The sequence below is a fragment of the Ostrea edulis genome, chromosome 7 (genome assembly GCF_947568905.1).
Source record: "Ostrea edulis chromosome 7, xbOstEdul1.1, whole genome shotgun sequence".
Taxonomy (NCBI): domain Eukaryota; kingdom Metazoa; phylum Mollusca; class Bivalvia; order Ostreida; family Ostreidae; genus Ostrea; species Ostrea edulis.
Genome location: NC_079170.1, coordinates 8,396,572 through 8,419,373, shown reverse-complemented (window position 1 = coordinate 8,419,373; position 22,802 = coordinate 8,396,572). Strand labels below are relative to the sequence as shown.

General features: G+C 38.3%; 1 protein-coding gene across 2 annotated transcripts in view; it reads left to right on the top strand.

Moving 5' to 3' along the window:
• Positions 1-22,304, top strand: part of LOC125656744 (uncharacterized) — a 42,120-nt gene extending 19,816 nt beyond the window's left edge. For both annotated transcript variants that reach the window (XM_056143199.1, XM_056143200.1), the window contains 9 exons: positions 1,949-2,040; positions 3,885-6,879; positions 7,290-9,342; positions 10,232-10,344; positions 11,098-11,238; positions 11,426-11,594; positions 13,091-13,205; positions 13,853-14,086; positions 14,454-22,304. In XM_056143199.1, coding sequence (XP_055999174.1) covers positions 1,949-2,040; positions 3,885-6,879; positions 7,290-9,342; positions 10,232-10,344; positions 11,098-11,238; positions 11,426-11,594; positions 13,091-13,205; positions 13,853-14,086; positions 14,454-19,258 — 10,717 coding nt within the window. In that variant the 3' untranslated portion in view covers positions 19,259-22,304. The remainder of the gene's footprint in view (positions 1-1,948; positions 2,041-3,884; positions 6,880-7,289; positions 9,343-10,231; positions 10,345-11,097; positions 11,239-11,425; positions 11,595-13,090; positions 13,206-13,852; positions 14,087-14,453) is intronic.
• The last annotated feature ends 498 nt before the right edge of the window (positions 22,305-22,802 follow it).

The window sequence follows — 22,802 nt, the reverse complement described above, 5'->3', positions numbered from 1 at the left end:
TTTATAGGATATAAGTATTGACATTGTGGTGTAGATTTATAGGATATAAGTATTGACATTGTCGTGTAGATTTATAGGATGTAAATATTGGCATTGTCATGTAGATTTATAGGATGTAAGTATTGGCATTGTGGTGTAAATTTATAGGATATAAGTATTGGCATTGTTGTGTAGATTTTTAGGATATAAGTATTGGCATTGTCGTGTAGATTCACAGGATGTAAGTATTGGCATTGTCGTGTAGATTTTTAGGATGTAAGTATTGGCATTGTCGTGTAGATTTATAGGATATAAGTATTGGCATTGTCGTGTAGATTCACAGGATGTAAGTATTGGCATTGTGGTGTAGATTTATAGGATGTAAGTATTGGCATTGTCGTGTAGATTTATAGGATGTAAGTATTGGCATTGTCGTGTAGATTTATAGGATATAAGTATTGGCATTGTCGTGTAGATTCACAGGATGTAAGTATTGGCATTGTCGACTTGTGTAGATTCAAGACCTTTTTGGGTCTTCATTTCAAGAGACTGGGCTTTTCTAATAGGGGAAAAAGAGCAACATTTGCTTGAAATTGGGGGAATTGGGAAAAACTGAAATCAGTGCAGTCTACGCAAAAGTCTATAATTTTTACAGGACAAACAGTCTGGTGAAAATACAAATTTTACCAGATCAAGCAAGTTTTCACCAGATTGAGCTTTTTTTCAATAAAATTAAATCTATGGAATATCAAGCAATTGCAAGAAATTCAAAAAAATTATCAAATAAAATTAAAACAATTATGTAGTGTATAATGTGATGAATTGCACAGAAGGAATTTAGCAATTTAGGGCTGTGTGTTGCACAGAAAATGTCAGTACTATTCGATTGATTACAAATTCTGGATTTTGGATTGATTCGGATTTTATAGTCACCAAAAAAACCCAAAAACAAATGTGGCATCTGAGTGATATGCAAAACATGGAATTTTATGCAACTGAGATTTAAATCACTACTGTGTTAGAAATTAGCATTTTCACCACTCAGATACCAAAAGAATTTATATGGTCTGCCAGATCATTGCAGTTTATCTTTACATGACATGTAACATTTTTCTGTCAGTGCTGGGGTGAAATTAACATTGTTACGATTGTAGATAATGACACAGATTAGGAAACCATATCTTGTTATCATAGGGGAAACATTCAGATTCACGCAAATTTATGAGGTTTCAAATTCTTTTAATTTCAAAATTTGAAAGGCAGTGAGAAGGGATAAAATGACAACTGGTGCTTAGTTTTTCATCGGACACTCGATCCTGAATCTTGATTTTTCTACCGACCTGACCCAAATTTTACCAGAAAAAAACCCCCATGGTTCGGTGACTTTCACATAGACTGTCAGTGCATTAAAGTATAATAGGACTCCTCTGACTTTTAATTTGGTTAAAGCTTGCTTCATTTAGATAAGCAGAGCCCCCCCCCCCCCCCCCCCCCAAAGGAAAAATTTGAAGCAAACATTGTAATCTGTAGGCCTGTGAAGTAGATTTATGAACAATAAGGTTACCCTACTTTGATTTGATTTCCTTGTTTGGGAATTTTAAAGCAAAAATTGGGGAAAATACCTGCTTTTTAGCATTGGGAATGGGGCTTTATTACAGACCCTTAAAAAATCCCTGAGATTAAAAATGTAGCTAAATGATGATATATAAGATTATCCCAAGACACTGTATATTATTAGTTGCTCAGGAGGGCGTTGTGGCCAATGAGCCTGTTGTTAATATTCATATTCTGCAATAACATCATACCTTCATTGAAATCATTGACTTTTCCGTTTAATGGTATGTATTTTCATTGTGTGTGTTTAATCATGTGTAACTTCATCACAGCATATATACTGTATGTACAGCTTTTCATAATTTAGTGATTGCTTTTCATCCATGACATGTTAATTTGTCTTCACTAACATCAGAAAAGCTGGTGTAAGCAAACTGACTGGTGTTCAAGTCAAGACCAAAGTCAAATCTCTTGTTCAAAGTAGAAAGGAGTTTAAGGCTCAGCAAGGTGGTATATTGTTCGGTTACTTGTTCGTTAACGACCAGTTAGGTAACAGACACAGTTAAATGCACAGCGTCTCATGGCATGTATGCAACATGTATGTTAAAACAGAATTTTCATTTGATAAGTAATCCCATGTTGAAATTATATGCCTCTTTTGTTAAATGGCTAGGGCATATAGTGTTGCCCCTTTTCACCCCTCTATCATAATTTTGTTTTCTGGATTTCTTTGCCACTCTGCTGCAGATGTTCAGTTAATATTTAGTGTACAGGGCAACTTTCAGCAACATGCCCGAGTGACCATCAGCAACATGCCGAGCAACTTTCAGCAACATGCCCGAGTGACCAATTAGCAGAGTGGATGATCCTTAGACTTTGAAATTTTCTTGACCTTAATACTTTTCTAAAATGTTGTCCTTATGCTTATGGATATATGTAAGTCTTTGACAAAATGGTCACTTCAAAGTTTGGGAAACTGTATAATTATTTGAGCCAGTTGCATACTAAATGCCTTGGGATACTGTGCTATTGGTTTTTATTCTAACTGCATGTAGTTCCATATTTCAGCGTTGATGTTCTTATCTTAATAATTTTTCTTCAGGTTATACTTACATTAATTATGCATGTGAAGTTGTAATGGGGCAGGTTCAGACAAGCCTGTATTTGTTGGTTTTGTCTGATATCTTTTAAGAGACTTGAAACTGCTGTGCACTGGGTGCGAAAAAAATGTCACAACCACTTATCTAAGTTAATGAGTAAGATATAAATACCACTCCTCCCTATAACGGTTTTACATGTCCCATATTTCTGTTCTTTAATCAAACAACAAGAGTACAATTTGAAGTAGAAGTCAATTTTACTTGTCACAGGGGACATTATGACATTCTCTTGTTCTGAGCCGATTTAATCTCGCCCGGGACGAGTGGTCGATTACTCCGATTTGATATCGCCCGGGACGAGTGGTCAAGTACTTTGATTTAATCTCGCCTGAGACGAGTGGTTGAGTACTTCGATTTAATCTCGCCTGAGACGAGTGGTCGAGTACTTCGATTTAATCTCGCCTGAGACGAGTGGTCGAGTACTTCGATTTAATCTCGCCCGGGACGAGTGGTCGAGTACTTCGATTTAATCTCGCCTGAGACGAGTGGTCGAGTACTTCGATTTAATCTCGCCTGAGACGAGTGGTCGAGTACTTCGATTTAATCTCGCCCGGGACGAGTGGTCGAGTACTTCGATTTAATCTCGCCCGAGACGAGTGGTCGAGTACTTCGATTTAATCTCGCCTGAGACGAGTGGTCGAGTACTTCGATTTAATCTCGCCTGAGACGAGTGGTCGAGTACTTCGATTTAATCTCGCCCGGGACGAGTGGTCGAGTACTTCGATTTAATCTCGCCTGAGACGAGTGGTTGAGTACTTCGATTTAATCTCGCCTGAGACGAGTGGTCGAGTACTTCGATTTAATCTCGCCTGAGACGAGTGGTCGAGTACTTCAATTTAATCTCGCCTGAGACGAGTGGTCGAGTACTTCGATTTAATCTCGCCTGAGACGAGTGGTCGAGTACTTTTTTCGCACCCTGTGTGTAACTTCTTGTCATTGAAATGTAATGTCAGTATAATAAAACCATTGTTACATTTTCAACATGTGTGATAGATGTATGTATTTTTCATCATGATGCACATTGAGTTGTATCATTATTATTCTACATTATCATGTCAGAGCTTGACTGTTTTATTTAATTCCATTTTAAAGTCTCATTTGAGAATTTCAAATCATAATCATCCTAAATTGTTTACAAATTTTGATAAAAAACATTTTGCAAATTTTATTAATGTATTTTTTTCATTGCAGCTATCATAGAAGGCATCATAACAAGCTCTAATATTCCGCTGAAGAAAATTCCAAAGATTCAGAAGCAGACGACCAATTCTACCTCCGCCCCTCGACATAAATCATCGTCATTGCATTCATCAGGAGATTCAAAGGAAGGGTTTCCTGAACAACTGAGAAAACCCAGTCCTCAGAGAGAATCAAACATAGGGTTTCCCGAACAACCAAGAAAACCCAGTCCTCAGAGAGAATCAAACATAGGGTTTCCTGAACAACCGAGAAAACCCAGTCCTCAGAGAGAATTTAACGAAGGGCTTCCTGTAAGATTACAACTGAGTAAACCCAGTCCTCAGAGAGAATCAAACGTAGGGTTTCCTGAACAACTGAGAAAACCCAGTCCTCAGAGAGAATCAAATGTAGGGTTTCCTGAACAACCGAGAAAACCCAGTCCTCAGAGAGAATTTAACGAAGGGCTTCCTGTAAGATTACAACTGAGTAAACCCAGTCCTCAGAGAGAGTCAAACGTAGGGTTTCCTGAACAACTGAGAAAACCCAGTCCTCAGAGAGAATCAAATGTAGGGTTTCCTGAACAACCGAGAAAACCCAGTCCTCAGAGAGAATTTAACGAAGGGCTTCCTGTAAGATTAGAACTGAGTAAACCCAGTTCTCAGAGAGAAAGAGGGAGGGAAGAAAGCAGGCACACACAGACCATTAAACATTGTACTGAATCTCGGGTGCATCCACTGGATATTGATGGTGAGGAGCTCGTTGAATGTGCAGACCCTCGTAATGTAAAGCTGGACAAACCAAGTTATTTGCAGGTGTGTGAATCAACTCCGATTAAAGATGCACAGAATCAACAGGATAAAAGTGATGATCATTCAAAAGTACAGCCAGATGTCCCCAAAAAGGCCTCGTCAAAAGCACAACCAGATATTCCCAAGGTGACCTCGTCAAAAGCACAGCCAGATGTCCCCAAAAAGGCCTCTTCAAAAGCACATCCAGATATCGTCAAGGAGGCCTCGTCAAAAGCACTACCAGATGTCCCCAAGGTGGCCTCGGCAAAAGCACAACCAGATGTCCCCAAGGAGGCCTGGTCAAAAACACAGCCAGATGTCCCCAAGGAGGCCTGGTCTAAAACACAGCCAGATGTCCCCAAGGAGGCCTGGTCAAAAACACAGCCAGATGTCCCTAAGGAGGCCTGGTCTAAAACACAGCCAGATATCCCTAAGGAGGCCGCGTCAAAAGCACAGCCAGATATCCCTAGGGAGGCCTTGTCAGAGGCACAGCCAGATATCCCCAAGGAGGCCCTGTCAAAAGCACAACCAGATATCCCTAAGGAAGCCTTGTCAAAAGCACAACTAGATGTCCATAAGGAGGCCATGTCAAAAGCACAGCCAGATATCCATAGGGAGGCCTTGTCGAAAGCACAGCCAGATATCCCTAAGGAGGCCCTGTCAAAAACACAACTAGATGTACCCCAAAAGGCCTCGTCAAAAGCACAACCAGATGTCCATAAGGAGGCCACGTCAAAAGCACAGCCAGATATCCATAGGGAGGCCTTGTCGAAAGCACAGCCAGATATCTCTAAGGAGGCCCTGTCAAAAGCACAACTAGATGTACCCCAAAAGGCCTCATCAAAAGCACAACCAGATATCCCTAAGGAGGCCTCATCATTTGGAGGAAAGGTGACAGTTCTCTCTGAAATCCCAGTAGAGAATATACTGGTAGCTGGTAGTGAATCTGACTTGTCAAATTTTGTCATGGCTACTGATGATAAAACGGTAGCAGCCAGTAGAAGTAGCAGCTCAGAAAGATCCACAGAGACTGTTAATGAAGTACTGATGAGTTCAGTAAAGAGAGAAAAAGAAACAACGTTGGAATCTCAGAAGCATATCACTGAAGAACAACCTCCACCAATAGGAAAGAAAAATCTCCCTAATGCTGTTATTAAAACACCGAGTATGTCTTCCAAGACGTCAACCGTTAAAAAATTGTCCACTAAGATCAATGATGACTTATACAGTGTTATAAGCAGTTTTATTTCAAAACAGAAAGGAAATGCATGTGGCAGATTAGATAAAAAGTATCCAAATTATGTAAAAGAGAAACAGAAAATTTCAGTTTATAATGCATTGCAACGAATAACACAGAAAGATGCGATAAATGATGAAGAAAATGCAAGTAATCGTGATCAAAATACGGCCATAATGGATGATTTTGTCGATCTCGAGAATGGTAGAGATTTACGTCAGGTGGAAGAAACTCTGACGTCAAGAACGGTAGAAAATGACATCTCACATAAAACAGATTTCTCATTAACAACTGTTGAAAATGACATTTCATGTAAAACAGATTTTTCATTAACAACTGTTGAAAATGGCATTTCACGTAAAACAGATTTTTCATCAACAGCTGTTGAAAATGACATTTCACATAAAACAGATTTTTCATCAACAGCTGTTGAAAATGACATTTCACGTAAAACAGATTTTTCATCAACAGCTGTTGAAAATGACATTTCACGTAAAACAGATTTTTCATCAACGGCTGTTGAAAATGATATTTTAAGTGAAACAGATTCTTCAATGGAAACTCATTCTCTTCAAGTGGAGAAATCTGCAAGTGCACAAGCATCTGATAGTACAGACTATATGGAGGATGAGAATTCCTTCAGTGCAGTATCACCAAACGCTCCCTGTACAAAACTGAGAGAGGAAGACTCCCATACAAAGGAAAAGGAGAAAATCGAGGAGCTTAAATCACCACAATTGGCCATGTTAAGAAGGTGCCATAACAAATTCTGTGACACTTTTCTTCTCGGAAAATCTACTGGTCAGTGGAATGATGAGCTCCGGACTGGAATCGAGGATGAATTTGAACCGGATTCAGACAGAGTGGTTCAGGCTCTAACTAACAAACTGGATCTGAAGATAACTGTAGCCAATGATATGTCTGTATTCGCCAAGTTCAGCTGGATTTCCAAAGAACAACTCATCAGAGATTGCATTCACGGGTAAGGGATGTTAAAGATGATGAATATTAATGATAATTAAGGAACATTCTCAAATTTTGTTTAGTTGATTTTAGGAGTGTTGTTTGCACACTAAGTGCCTGATATCATTATGGATGTATCAATATTTTTATAAGTGTAAAACTGTCTGATGAATTTTTGTGTGTGACAGAGTTCAGAATTACATGTAATTTTACTGTCTACTCAAGAATAGAATGGCTCTGACAAACCAAATGAAATTCAGGAGACTGACCTTAATTGTTCATTATATGCAGAGTTCAGTATAACAGGCTGAACTGTAGAGATAATGTTACTGGAGATTTAATATTACTTCAATATAACAGATAGTTCAATATAAGCAACTTCAATATAAGTGTGGTAGACGGTAATATGTTAATTTTCTCGTTTGACAGAAAAACTAGGGATCCAATGAGTTCATCGGATGTGTCCTTGGTGGTATCTGTAAACAATGTGATTCACAAGATTTCTCCGCAGAAAGTGCACCAGAGAACCGTATCAGTTGACGAGGAGTCAGAAGACAGCGGCTCAGTAGATCATCAGATGGAGAACGGTGAAGATTTGTCTCCTGACGAGTACATGTATAGCCTGGAAGAGGAACCGTTTCCGTTGGAAAAGTCCCCAAATATATCAAACCTCGAAGGGGAGGCGGACAGTTCTCCTTTGAAACAAATGCAGAATGTGAAAGATTCAGAAAATTTGAAGTCAGTTCTTCCAGAAGTAGAAAGACTTGTGAATTTGGTGAAAGTTCAGCTTGAAGACAGTAATGATGAAACTTCTGTTAGCTCACTGTCGTCTTCTCAAAATTCATTTAAATCTTTGTCGGCATCTCAAAACTCGCACGATATGTTTGAAAAGGCTCTCTCTGCACAGCTGAACTCCATCTCTCAAGGGCTGGACTTGCTTATCCAGAGTAACAGTAATCCGCTGAGTTTCATCACTCCCGACGAAGGAAAAGAATTAAATAACATCATAGATATCACAATGAAGAGTCTCCAAGCAACAATGCACGACCAAAATACAGATTCTGGGAATAAAGAAAATTCCGAGAGCGAAGCAGCTGAAGAAAATTTGGGAAATCAGGAAGGGCAAGTCCCAGTGAAGCTGATGCCTGATTTTGATTCTGTCATGAAAACTGAATTCACTGCATCCCAAGATCAACCTGCAGAAGAGCCATCATATAATGGAGATTCTGCTGCTTCAAAAACTGTAGCAGGTTGTGAAACTGATGCAATTGCATTCTGGTCCAACATTTTAGGTTTTTGTACACAAGAAGTAAAAACTCTTCCTTTATTTATAAACAGCCCCAAGGAAAAAGACGAACGGAGTAAAATTTCTCCAAATAATGAATTCCATGAAAACGGCAGTATAATGGTAGATAATCTTGATGAAAATGAAGTGAACCGACGCTTGGAAACAGAAAGTTGTGAATTGGACAATGAAGATTACGACAGTGAACAGATCCTGAAAATGTCTGCTTCAGAACAAGATGGAGTGGACGGTGAGGAACCAGCTGCATCTGTAACTGCACAGGAAAATGCCATGGAAACTGGTCAAGATCGTAAAGTTTTTATTTCACCTATCAGATTTCCAAAACCAGCTGGTTTTCTCTTTGGTCAGATTGAAAAGGAAAATAAAGAAAACGAAAGTGGGTTGGCAGGAAGCGTTAAAGATATTCTAGATGATGACAATACCAAGGTTTCATCTGTCGCAGAGAAGAGAACCAAGATCAAACGAGTGGGAGATGCTACAACTGAAGGTCCCGAAATAAAGGTTGAACCTACTAGTGAAGAATGCAATAGAGAATTCAAAATTGTAAAGCAGTTGACTAGAAATGTTGAAAAAGAAAAGACGCAACCTTTAAATCTTGCTGGGACAAATACTGAAAGCTATGTGAAGGGGGAGATGTCGCCCCCTCGTGCCTCCAAGCCAACAAAAATTGTATCACAGCAGGAAAAAACCCTGACTGTCTTACTGCCTGAAACCAAGCAAAAGGTCACTTCACAGAGACTTTCCCCAACATTATCGGCCATGACAGATAAAAAAGGAAGTGGAAATTCTCCACTCATGAATAATGAAATGGAGAAGGAAGGAAATATTAAAACAGGGACTATTCAGCCAAGTACAACTAAAAGCAGGCAAGAAAATGTGTTTTCAAGACTCTCTCCACTGGTAATGGAAGATGTGAAGGTAGAAAGAGAGGTTTCTCCTGTTGATGATGATGTCAGAATCATTCAACTCAGCGACCCGATCAGGGATACCAGGATTGGTGAATCTGTTACTGCGGAGATGCCTGCGGGCAGTGGAGAGAAACAAACGAAATATGATGATGTGGTCATCATAATCAACAATGAGAGGCCAAAGTCAAATCAGTCAAAGGCAAAGTCACCAAAAGTACAAGTATACAGACCACCTCCATCATCTGCAAATGCTGAACCCCTCTCACAGGTATGAAGAGAGACATGTTTATACGCCCGTCATAGACAGGCCTTATTATGATATGATGTGGTGGATCTCTGCATTTGTCCGGTTGTTTGTTAGCATCTTATGGGTGAAGTAACAGTAGACTATAATCATTGAAATTGCTACACCTGTTAATCAATGAATAGTGGGAGAACGGCTTAAGTAGCCTATTGTTTTTTCAAGGTCAAGGTCGCAATTTTTAGAGAGTAGGTGGTTTTCTAGTCAATAAACAAAATAGAAACAGTACCAATACAGCTAAAACTTGACGCAAGTTACCTCATCATAGACTTGTGTAATGGTAAGGTTTCTGTGTGCGTCTCTGTTCATCCATTAGCACCTTGTAGGAAGGCTATAAATAGTACTGAAAGGCGAGGGTAATCAAACCGGGTACACTATTTCTCCATTGTGAGAGGAAAATGCCCGTTATTTCTCAAGTTCTTTGGTGAAGGTCATATGACGGCCATGGTGACGTCTCCATATGAGGGAAAAATTCTCGAGAGGGACCTTTAACAATATTTAATCAATCAAGGGTGGGAATCGTGAAGGAAAACTACTAATAAGGCTAGGATCCCTAATCTTGTTCCCCATGGTGTTCATGCCAAGTATATTTTGAAAATTAATGTTTCTTATCAAGTTCTGCTTCTTAGAGCGAGATCTTTCTTAAATTTGAAATTTCACAACGCTATTTTAGAACTAATGTTTTATTGATGCTGATATTGTCTGAGCGAAAGTGCTGAATGAACACTTGTCAGAGCAATTTTTTTTAGACAAGTGAAAAGTTTATTTGGATTATGTTATGTCTTTCTTTGAATACTACATGAGCATAAAATGCAACATAGTGAACATTTACAATTCATGTTGATTTTTTTTAAAGGTTGGTCCAATAAGAAACAAACAGAAGACCAAAAGGGAGGAGCGGCAGTTCCACCCATACAGGAAAGAAAAGAAAGCCAAAAGCAATTCTTGGTCCTTTGACATCAACTACAAGTTTGTATAGGACAACTTTTTTATGCAAACTAAAACCAGGTGACTGGGGCTTCCTAGAATAGTTCAACATGCTCAAAATTGTGTTCAAATCACATCTTTCACACTGTGAGGTGTAGTACTTTCAAGCTTGGTCAGTTGATGCTTGCACTTTGTGAGGCCTAGGACCATCTGACTTGGTCAGTAGATGAGTGTTGAGGGAAAGGTGTGTCGTGAACCAAATATAGCTTACCGGGGCCTCCTTCTGGAATTTTATGGCTATTCATGCTCAAATCATATCATGCATACTGTAAAGCATAGGTCTATCAATCTTCATTTGATGCATCTTGGAGGGGGGGGGGGGGGGGGGGGGTGAACCAAAAATAGGTCACTATGGCCTCATTTTGAAGTATTATTACATGTACAAATTTTGTCTAGATCTTATCTCTCACTGTGTGGCCTGGCCACAGTAGGATTATTAAACTTGGTCAGTTGATGCATTTTAGGGGGAAAGGGGTGTCACAACTAAGAAGTAGGTCACTGTTACCTCATTTTGGAATTTGCAATTGACAGCATTGTAGCTTGTGACTCCAAACATGCAAAAATAAACATGTTCAAGTTGTTGTGGACGGGTGCAACATGTACCTTACTCTTAGTGTTGTACTTTGTCATATTTCTAGCAATGATACATGTATTTTTGGACTGAATATCTACTGCATTTAAAAGTGTAATGTATTTGTATTCATAAACCCCTCTTATTTTTTCTTCTTTGAACAGTTCTCTAAGAGATTTAATGCATGATTTGACTGTCTGCTCATACAAAAGTCAGCAGCACAAGAAAAAGCACTGTAGGACAAACTCGAGATTTGCCAACTACACTTTCACCAGATCAAAAGTTCCTGACTCTTTGCCTGGGGGGTAGGTGTATGAAGATTGTCATTCACAATATATACAGTATGATGTCATCATAGTGGCTACATATTCGTAAACAAACTTAACATGTACTTTTAATCAATGTTAATGATTATTTAGAGCCATGTATGATTGAAATTTTTAGTTGTGTATCATTATGATGCTGGATTTTCTTATGCTTGTATATCTTTAGGATTAGCAATGCAGATGAGGAGGAGATTGACGAGGAATTCAATGAGAATGCTATCCCGGACTTTGAGGAGAGGAAAAAGAAGGCTGATATGGTGGACGAACTGACTTTGGCGGAGCAAGAAGACGAAGATTATGCAACAGAGAGAGACGTGTATGTTATGGAGGAACCGGTGAGCTGACCTTGATTTCTGCTGACAAGAAATTCGTGTAGAGTGTAATGTTGTTTAAAGGGAAAGGCAACCCTAACCACATTGTTGCTTTTATGAATAAAGTATTACTTACTGATGCCGTAAATGACAGTCTTTAACAACAAAGGTCCTTGCTTAACAATTAAATCAATATTAATCTATCATATATTTTGAATTGCCCACCACTAAGAGAGCGGCCATTGAAATTTAATTTATGACGTCACACCATCAGTTCCGGTTTATTTCATCTGCAACACTGTAAACATGACAAATCACGAACAGTTAAGTTTGGAGCTGTATAGATTTGAGCCCATTCTTTTGAAGAAATTAAGAAAAGACGTTCAATGGAGTCACAGACCAGACAGACGGTACACGTTTCTTCATACAAATGTCTCAAACCTCAACTTGTCATTACGCAAATAATGAATCCACAGTTTACATAGTATTTTCTTTTCAGATGACTTGGTTGGGTCAGGAATTTCGAGAAAAAAACCAACCCAATTTTTTTCACATCTCCCCTTCGCATTAGTGTAATTAACTGCTTGACAGGAAGGCATTAACCTATTTAAAATGCATTCATAAAATTTACCACATGCCTATCTTTGATGATCTTAGAATCTCCTCAAAACCGGAACAGATGGTCTGATGTAAGAATTATTGATTTTTATGGTCTTTGAATACAAAAGAGTTCCACATCATGGCAGCCTCTATAGATAGTGGGAATTTCAATTTTTAACATTTTCAAATTTGTACTGAAGCTTATCTAGGCCGTATATCAACAGAGTAGTATGCAAAATCTTGATCATATAATTAATCCTATCATTTTTCATGTAAAAAATTTTTGGGGTTGCCTTTCCCTTTAATATAACATTGTCATGGAATTCCTATGTATCAATTATTGAAGTATCCCAATCTTCAATTAAATATTATTAATCACATCTACATTCAAACCATTAAAAAGCAAAATATGTTTCAGAAACGTGTATGCCCCCATGGTACAAAATTGAAAAAGGTTATATACATGTATCATTTAATTCGTAGTCTTCCACTCAGTTTTCATAAAAAAATCAGCATGAGAAAAGCGTAAATATTACCCCTCCCCTTTTTGGGGGTAATCTTTAAATCAGCTTTTTCTATTTGATTGAAAAATTAGGTCTGTGTTTGGATAGTCCTAGTCATTTTGGTAGTAACGCAGAGATTAACATTATCTCATGTTTTGTAGACTGTTCTTCTTATACCAAATTTGAAAATGAAGATGGAATTTGTATGTTGGACTGAGTGTTGATTAGTATACCATATGTTTTTTGGCTAATATCTAGACATATCTAACTGATAAAAAGTCCAAAGAACTCTTCGTTTGATAAATCACAATCGCTTGTTGTAGGTGACCCATTAAGGGGAACAAGTCAAGGTGTTTTTTTTCCCACATGGATTTTGATTTTGGTTTCTATAAAGACCTTGATTGTGTGTATATGTAGGAACAACCTAAGGAAACGGACAGTGTAAAGACAGAAGAACCTGCTAAGAATGTGATCCCGAGAATGTTGGCTGCACTTCCTGTTAGAACCACGACCTTGTCGTCTCACATCCTTGGTAATTGTTGCAGATCTATTTCAATGATTTGATGGCAGATGTACATATACAAACAATTGTCGATAACTAAGTAAAGAATGAATTTGCAAAGGTACCTCAAATATGGAAATTGAGTAAATCCATTATTTTATTGATAGAATCTTAATTTACTGAATACTGTAATGATTTCGTCAATTTGTTTGTAAAATCTTAATTTACTGAATAATGTAATGATTTCATCAATTTATTGATAGAATGTTAATTTACTGAATCACTGTAATGATTTCATTAATTTATTGATAGAATCTAAATTTACTGAATCACTAATGATTTCAGTAATTTATCGATAGAATCTTAATTTACTGAATTACTCTAATGATTTCAGTAATTTATTGATAGAATCTTAATTTACTGAATCACTCTAATGATTTCATCAATTTATTGATAGAATCTTAATTTTCTGAATCACTCTAATGATTTCAGTAATTTATTGATAGAATCTTAATTTTCTGAATCACTAATGATTTCATTAATTTATTGATAGAATCTTAATTTTCTGAATCACTGTAATGATTTCAGTAATTTCCCTCATGAAATTCCACATGTACAATAGTTGTGTAAAGTTTAATATTTAAAGAAAATGGATCAGTTCAGTAATGTTTTGTCAGGTCACAAGTTCAGTCATGAAAAAACGGAGATCAAGACTGAGCCAGAATCCAAAGAAGAAAAATCCTCAGATACTCCGGCCAGTGCTTTCAAGGTGGAGGGGTCTACGGGAATCAAGAAGGAAGAACAGATGGAAAGGGCCTCCATAGGGGAGAGCAGTGTGGTTGATGAAGACGAGAAGATGGAAGTTGATGAACCAATCAGAATGGAGAATACAGAACAAGTCAGTAACAATGGTTAGTCTCAGCCTCAACTAACATTTAAAGTGTTTAGCAGTAAATGTGTACGCACCTTAGAGGAATTTATTTTAACACTTTTGGTGGTGAAGCTAGTAGCATTAATTTAATATTATGCTTGCATGTAAATACTGTATGAAAGTCTCAATTCATTTTCAAATATAGAAGATATGCTAAATCAAATAAAGCATCAGATTCGATTGCCTCAAATATTAGATACAAGTGGAAATAGAAATAGTACACACTCTGTATATCATTGAGTTTATTTTGTTACCAATAAATATGCAGTGTAGTATTGAAATAAGATTATGGAAGTACGTGTATATGTGTGTTGTAAGGAAAGTGATATTTTCTTAATAATTTTCAGATGGACTGTCTGTTGTACCAGTGAATTCTGCAATGCCAAAGACTGAAACAGACGCAATCAAGACAGAGAGTAGTGAACCCGAAAAAATGAGAGTGGAGTTTCTGAATTCATCTACAGATAGCCAGAATGGCGATGGAGAAACCGAGATGGAGGGATTTAGTGATTGGATTGTGATTGATGAAGCTCCAGAGGAATTCAGTGTCGCCTCTAGTTGTCACGACAACATAGACTTTGAATCTGCAGACAGTACACAGGGTAGTGGTAGCAGTTCAAGACGTGGTTCTAATGTTCAGCTAGAGTCAATTGTTGTCTGTGATGACAATTCAAATCGGGAATTCAATCCAACCCCTAGTGTTAATGATATCGCTGAGGTTGAAAAAGATAAAGATGTTTATCAGTGGGAATCGGATAACTGTAAAGACATCACAGATGATGTTGAAGAAGATGTTCTCTCCGATTCGGACGTGTTGTTTGATAAATCCTGTAAAAATCAAAGTGTGAGTACCATCTTGGACAGAACTTCACTGGCAGTTCAGGACACGAGTCTTTCAGAAGAGGACGGTACGTCTGATCCTCGGGAGGGGACTACTGGTCAGTTTATACCCGTTGTTCATTTGATGGGTGTGAAGGGAAACACATTCTGGCATGAAAATGAAAGTAGCAAAAGCAATGATAAAGTTTCTAAAAAGGATATGTATACTGACATTGAGGAAAATGAAAATAGTGTATGTGAAAGTAGAAAAACCGCTGATACAGGGAGTCATTCCTGTAGAGAGGAATTCAGAAAATCAGACGACTCAGAAAAAAGTCAGGAAGAAACAAAGATTTGTCAAGAAAATCATCTACCTGATACGGAGAATGAGAACAGTGTTGGTGGTGCTGAGGATCATGATGGTTATGGAAGTAGTCTTTCTGAAACTAAAGGATCACTTCAAATGTCAGAAGAGGAGGAAGAAAATGAGGAAAAAGAAGAAACTTCCTCTGTAGATGAGGAAAAAGAAGAAACTTCCTCTGTAGATGAGGAAAAAGAGGTATCAGCATCATCACCTTCACCTGTAATGCCCACTGGTGGACAGAGCAATAGTGTCGGTGATGGAATGCCCATTTCTGTCTATGATGCACACAGTGCTGATGATTTAGAAAAGAAACCTCATTTGGGTTCCAGTGTGGAAGTAACAACGGATCTTGTAAATGATACAGGCGACTATCAAGATGATTCACATCCTTGTTATGATGGAAATATTGCAGATAATGAAGAAAAAAGGTACCTTACTGATGATCCTGATTCAGAGATCATGTCAGTCGAAACCAGCGGAAGCTTGAGTGAAATGAGAGATCCGGATTTTAGTCTGGATGGACTGGTAATGAGAGATCCGGATTCTAGTCTGGATGGACCGGTATCCGAGGATCAGGATTCGAGTCTGTCAGAAGGGGAGGGTACCTCGAGACTTCCAGAGCGAACTATTGAGTGCATCAAAGGGGAGGGTACCTTGAGACTTCCAGAGAAAACTATTGAGTTCATCAAAGGGGAAGGTACCTCGGGACTTTCAGAGCGAATGATTGAGTTCATCAAAGGGGAGGGTACCTCGGGACTTCCAGAGGGAACTATTGAGTTCATCAAAGGAGAGGGTACCTCGAGACTTCCAGAGAGAACGATTGAATTCATCAAAGGGGAGGGTACCTTGGGAATTCAAGAGGGAACGATTGAGTTCATCAAAGGGGAAGGTACCTCGAGACTTACAGAGCGAACTATTGAGTTCATACCTGCCAATCACTCGACAGGTGTAGAAGGAAGTACCTTCTGTGTGGATGGTAAAACCATTGAAAAACTTGATGAAATGGAAGATTTAATCAAAATAGGGGAAGATAAAAATGGAGATGGACTGATTACTGAAATAGAGAGTGCTCTATGTGCAGAAAAATGCAGAGATGACTCGCTTAACAGTATTCACGAAATGCAAAACTTCCCTGATGACATACATTATGAGAATAGAGAGACCGAACGTTCAGACAAATGTAAAGAAATAGCTCTAGGTGAAGATGATACTAAAGAAGCTTCTTCGCAACTGAGAGCAGTTGCTGGAAGTCATCAAAATCCTGCATACCAAATTGAGAACTCTGATTCAAACCCAGCTGCCGAGACTGGGGTGAATGATTTATTGAGTACCTGTATCTCTATCTCGAACGAAGCAGACGCTGATGTCACTGAACATGTTATGAACAGTTCGAACGATGTAAAAGTAGATTTAGTCTCGGTGAGCACCACAGAAAACGGGGAAGGTCTGAGTTTATTAATTGGAGCTTATGAAAACAGTGAAGGTGAAAGTTTTAATTCATCGACAGATTTTCCTCCGGAACAAAACATCTCGCATGACAATGCCAGACAGTTTGGTGACTATCATACTGTAGTGGGTAATGATGATGGTAAGGAAACAGTGAAGTTGATTAATCCCCAGGAGAACAGTTTTAGAGGTGATGTACAGCTTTCTGCTATAAATCAAAGTGATCTAAACCATTCACCTATCAGTGAAATGAACACCGAAGCCATTGACAGAGAGAAGGAGCATGCGGATCACAAGTCCGATGCAGTATTCGCAGATGATAAGAGAAAGGTGGTATACGACGTAGAAAACCCAAGAGACGCGGATGGTGATGGTTCATTTGACACGGAACAGAGATTAGAAGATATTATGTCTGTGATTGGTGAATCTGACATACTGGAGACCTATTCAGGGGTAAGGGTGGAAAAGTTGGGTCAGATGATGTCCAAAATCCCAGACGAGTGTGATTTATGTGATGACCAGCTATGTTTGGCCAAAGTGAAGTGTTTAACAGATGCACTGGACCCACTGGAGGAGGCCATGTTGTCCTCTGGTATTTTGGATGTTAATGACATTCCTATGGGAAATGTGATTGAAATATGCACAGATGAGAACTGTTTGAAATCCACTGATATAATGCAGATGGACAGTGGCAAGATGTCTTGTGAGAAGGAAGAAACTAAGGATTGTCTCTCACTGAAACTCCCAGAAACTGAAGGCACTGGAAAGTATCAAAGGAAATGTCTAGATGTTACAGAAACAAGAGCATGTAAACCTACCACAAACATCTCAGAATGTAAAGCTTTTACAGTTAGTCCTGAAGTCGTGAATCTGACGTCATGTAAAGACTCTCATAGATGTTTAACATTTAATCCTGAAGTCGTGAATCTGACGTCATGTAAAGACTCTCATAGATGTTTAACATTTAATCCTGAAGTCGAGCATGTGCTGGATTACGGAGTTTCTTCTGGTGATGATGCAGATGATGATGCAGATGATTCCTCTTCTACAGAAACTGACTACATTTCTGATTCTTTGGACAGTGACAATGAAACTTCAACCAGAGGAGACGACATGACTAAGTTAGTTGTGTCCGAATATCTACAATCAAATCGAATAAGTTATGTTGTTGACTCACAGAGCAGAATTCAGCACACAATAGAAGAGGTGGAGGATGGGTCTCTTCATAGTAGCCATTCGGAAAATAATAAAGAAACAATTTTGCGTGGAATGTTGGAGAATGCTAATGATATACAATATAATGATATACAATATACACCTCAGACAATTGAAAATCTTGAGAACAATCGAAAGACTGTGACAAGATCTTTAAAAGAAAAAAACCAGAGTGTTGTGAAACCGCTGGTTGCAGAGAATAAAAATTATCCTCATCCGTCGACTGTGAATAGCCCACCTGCTATGTATTCAGTGGCACCATTAAGCCAACAGATGGAGTCCAATATTGCTATATGTAGTCCACAATGCACCATGATACCGTCAGGACAAGTCCCTTTGAATTCATTACCTCAGTTGTATTCACAAACCCAGTTTCAGCCATTTTCCAACAGCACATATTCAGCACTTCCTCTGTTACTCCCATATCTACACTTTCCTGTTGTGCCGCAGATAGGTCCGTTGCTGCCATTGCAGTCACTTTCTATAATGTCTTCATCACATACATTTGAGCTCACAAATGATAAATTTGAAGCTTTCAGAAGAAAGAACAATTTTGGCAGATCTGAGTGCCAATATCTAAGTCCTGTTCACGGAGGGATGCCTGGACCTTGCCGAAATTTGAATATTCCACATTCGCCTACCGGTATTTGTTCTTCTGCAACTCCAATACCAAGGGCTAATCTGGACTACCTTAACAGAAATCTGACACCAGAAAGGCCTGGAAAGAAAACAGATCACGTTAGAACCAGTCCGGCTTTTCTTAGATCGAACAAACAAAGTCCTTTACTGCCCCCCATTTCTTCATTCCGACAGAGGAGAATACCAGACGTTAATTATAATGAGAACATTTTTTCGTTGCACAACTCTTCACCATGGACAAAAAATGTGGCTGTAAGTCAACTAGATCATCAGCAAACGAGATTTCCTCACCAATGCTCAACATTTAACTCGATTGTTTCTACGCATAACCTTTCTAGAGACTCGTTACAGAAGGCTCGTACACCAACTGCTTCTGTTTCTCCATTAGATATGACTGTACAAAGTAAATGTAATTCAGGTTTGCAAAACCTAAATACTACAAAATACAAAGAGGGCCATCAAGAAAAACTCGAGGGCAAAAACTTGACACTTGAAAGGCAAACAGCGTCTGGTGACAAGCAGTTAGAGGGTTTTCACCAAGGTCATGACCTCGTTCAGCAGTGTTCTGTTGCTAGGAGAGATCGGTGTAGTTCAGGGAAAATTCCTGTGGGGCATGTGAAGCCTATGTCTTTCAATGATACAAGTCACAAAGACAATCAAACACACTAGTCAGATAAAAACAGAGTTAGAAAAAGTGTAAGTGCAATTAATTTTCCATTTTGATTTGAAAGATGCTGAATGGATGTATAGTGAGATGTGTGTGATATATATGTACGTTTGGTTTTTTGAAATGACTAGTGAGCTGAAAGTATCCTTTGTATCTGGTTTAATAGTTAACTGCCGTGAGAATAATATGTTCAGATGCCGTGAAAATAATATGTTCAGATGGCGTGAGAATAATATGTTCTGATGCCGTGAGAATAATATGTTCAGATTTATTTTTACTGTGCAAAAAAAAAAAGGGGGGGGGGGGGGACAGAGATGCAGATTAAAAGCTTTTGTATGGTTTTAGTTAAAAGTCACATCTTGCGTATATGTAATTGCAGTTTTGATTTGAAAACGTTTAAATGTGTATGATATGACATCTTCATTTTGTAGTGGATTAGTGTTTGATTGGTTGACTAGTGTGTAGTAATTGGATCTGACTTTTTGTTACTAGTTTTCAAACGTTGGGTCATGTTTTGAATTGCACCCGTACAAACTAACCTGATCAGGGGGTATGGTCTCTTTTAGCTCACCTGAGCAGAAGGCCCGAGTGAACTTTTCAGATCAAATTTTGTTTGTCATCTGGAGCCTGTTCTCCGTAACTTCTCACATTTTCAACGCCTTCTCAAGAACGACTGGACCAATTTCAAGCAAACTAACCACAAAGCAGCCAACCTTGAAGGGGGGGGGGGGATTCAAGTTTATCCTAATGACGGGCCATATCCCATTCCAGGAAAGATGATTAAGAAACGGTCAGTATAATAGGGTAGGGTGTTTGAAAAATATTTTTATTCCAAAACTAAAAAAAAACCCAGAGAAGCATTTAGTTTTGAGACATTTTATCTAAATATTGTTCATACCATGCTCTCCAGGGATCCAATGGATGCCCAGTAGGGGTTCAAAGTTAGACTTGACTTATGTGAAGGAAACTGAAAGTCTTCTGAAAAGCCAAAAAGTAAAATTTTTGTCAAATTCACATACAAGCGTAAGATTAAGGAAATGAATACTAAACAAAATTTACAATTAAAAGTTGAACATTGTTTACATATAGGGGAAAATCTTCTCGATACACTCCCGACCACCAAGTGCCCAGGTGAGCCATGTGTCTTTTGTTAGCTCTACTTTCATTTTACCGTCGCTCCTGTCTTCATGCAGAGATGACGACAGTAATGACCCGTGCAACATTTCCTCTGACATTGACACTAGTACTTACAGATGTATGAATTCTGAACAACAGGGTCGGCAGCAGGTACATGAACAATTTGACAATACTCGTATACATGGGTAATCTGCTAACAATTACCAAGTACTTATAGAAAAAGGAATATTTTTTAAGCTAGAAGAAGATATTTGTCCATGCTGTTCATTTTTCCTGGGAGACAATACACTACATACACGTCCAGATAAATGTGAAAGTAGCATTGCTTCAAAAGTTGGGTATTGCATTTACCACTGATCAAAACTTAAAAGATTTCTTTTGAGGACATGCGTGTCGTTTCTGGCATTTTCTCGAGAAATATTTTAAATCTCAATATAAAGAGGTAGTTTATATTGTAGGCATGTTGCCATATTTTTTTCCATATCGACCAGGGTAGCTCAGTGGTGAGATCACCTAACTAATAATGCAAGGGTTCCGGGTTCAATACCTTTGCAACAGTAATGTCCATTATACAACTTGTTGTAATACATAAGAGTCGAGTTTACATTTTTACTTGCAACAAGGAATTATCAAAATATGCTAACTATAAAACAGACGTGGTCATATACCCCAAGATTTTTTTTGTGTAGAGACAAGAAGAATGCATGTAAATTGCATGTGAAATGTCTCAAAAACTTGGATATTATTGAGAAAAGTCGCATATGTCCTTGGGGGAGGGTTTGCGCAAAGGGAAACCATTGAACCTCATATATTGTTCCCGGGATAAATTTCACATCACTATCGGATATCGTGAATGCTGTAGAAGTACGTGTGATTTTTCTACGTTTTGATCATTGCGTTTTCCAGATATTATATTTTTTGTATGATGTGCATCAAAAGAAAACCATATACAATATGTACGCCGACAGATGTCTTTTTTACTTTCGTAGTGTGGTTGTCACGCGTATGTTGAACAAAAGCATTTTCTTCCCCGCCAATTGTCTCGATAACAAATCACTGAGTCTCGTGAATGCTTCGTCATATCATTGTACTGTGTTCCTAATGTATGGAAAAAGCTCTTTTTATTTTTAATGACAGTATTTATGAATCTGGGTGCACACTGCAATTGCGTTTCGTTTTTGATGGTAGTTGTGGTAATGGCTGTTGGTGCCATGTGACCAGCATACACTGTTTTTATTTTACGTTTGTCTTTCAGCCCACCTATACCCACCCCTGTATGTTGTAGTGCGCCAGATCCACCCCTGTATGTTGTAGTGCGCCAGATCCACCCCTGTATGTTCTAGCGCGCCAGATCCACCCCTGTATGTTGTAGAGCGCCAGATCCACCCCTGTATGTTCTAGTGCGCCAGATCCACCCCTGTACTGTTGCGCATAGGCATAACTGTTGCTGTAATGTTAGTGCTGAAAGCCTGTTGTTTTTTTCTCATCAGGAATACACTATATTTGTTAAAAAGTTTTTTTTTTAGTTTGGCAGTGTTGACGGAATATTGATAAGATTATTTTAATGACACTGAAATAATTGGAGCTCTGTGGTAGATTTGAATGACTTCCAAGTTTTAAAATGCATATTTTGTTTTGTAGATGTGTGTAAAATGTCTTTATTTTTATTTTTAAAAAACTTGCCTTTTGTAAATCAAATATTAATAATTTGATTGCATTTTTTGGTTGACTTCTATGTGAGATACTACGGATGTTGTAACAAGCCTACGTTTCCCCTCATTTTGTTAGTACTGTCATTCCAGATGAAATGTTTGTTTAGGGCAGCTCCTGGCTTGAGCAAGGAAGTAAAAACTCATTGGCAATTTATTTATGTGAAATATCCTTGTTGGAATTATTAAAATTTTGTTTGAAGTTTTTTCCTTTATTTAAGTATGCGAGATCAAATCAGCAAGTGCACTTTTCGAGGGTCTGTATGATAATCGGATTTGTTTGTACTGTGTTGCAGTCCTGGGTTTATACAGCACGTGCTTGGTCCGCAGAGTGGACAGTGATGTAGCCGGGTGGTTGTTGTGTAGTGATCTTGTACGTTTGTGACGTGTGCAGTAAGACTGCTGACGTCTCGACAAGCGGGAACAATTCTTGAATGTGACGTAAAACCACACAAACGAATTATTATGAAATACGAGGCACTACTATTCAATTTTATGTGCATATGAAATCACTTTGTGAAGTTCGAATATAGAAAATTATGTTCCAGTGGTGTTTGGTGCAATTCGTAGTGTACTTGTGTGTATAAGAGCAATATTTATTTTCTATTTATGGGCTAGTAAAATTCCTATGATATTAAGCTTGTAAATCTAGCCAAATTTAGTTTTCGTAAAGACTGATGAAGATGGATATGAAGAAACT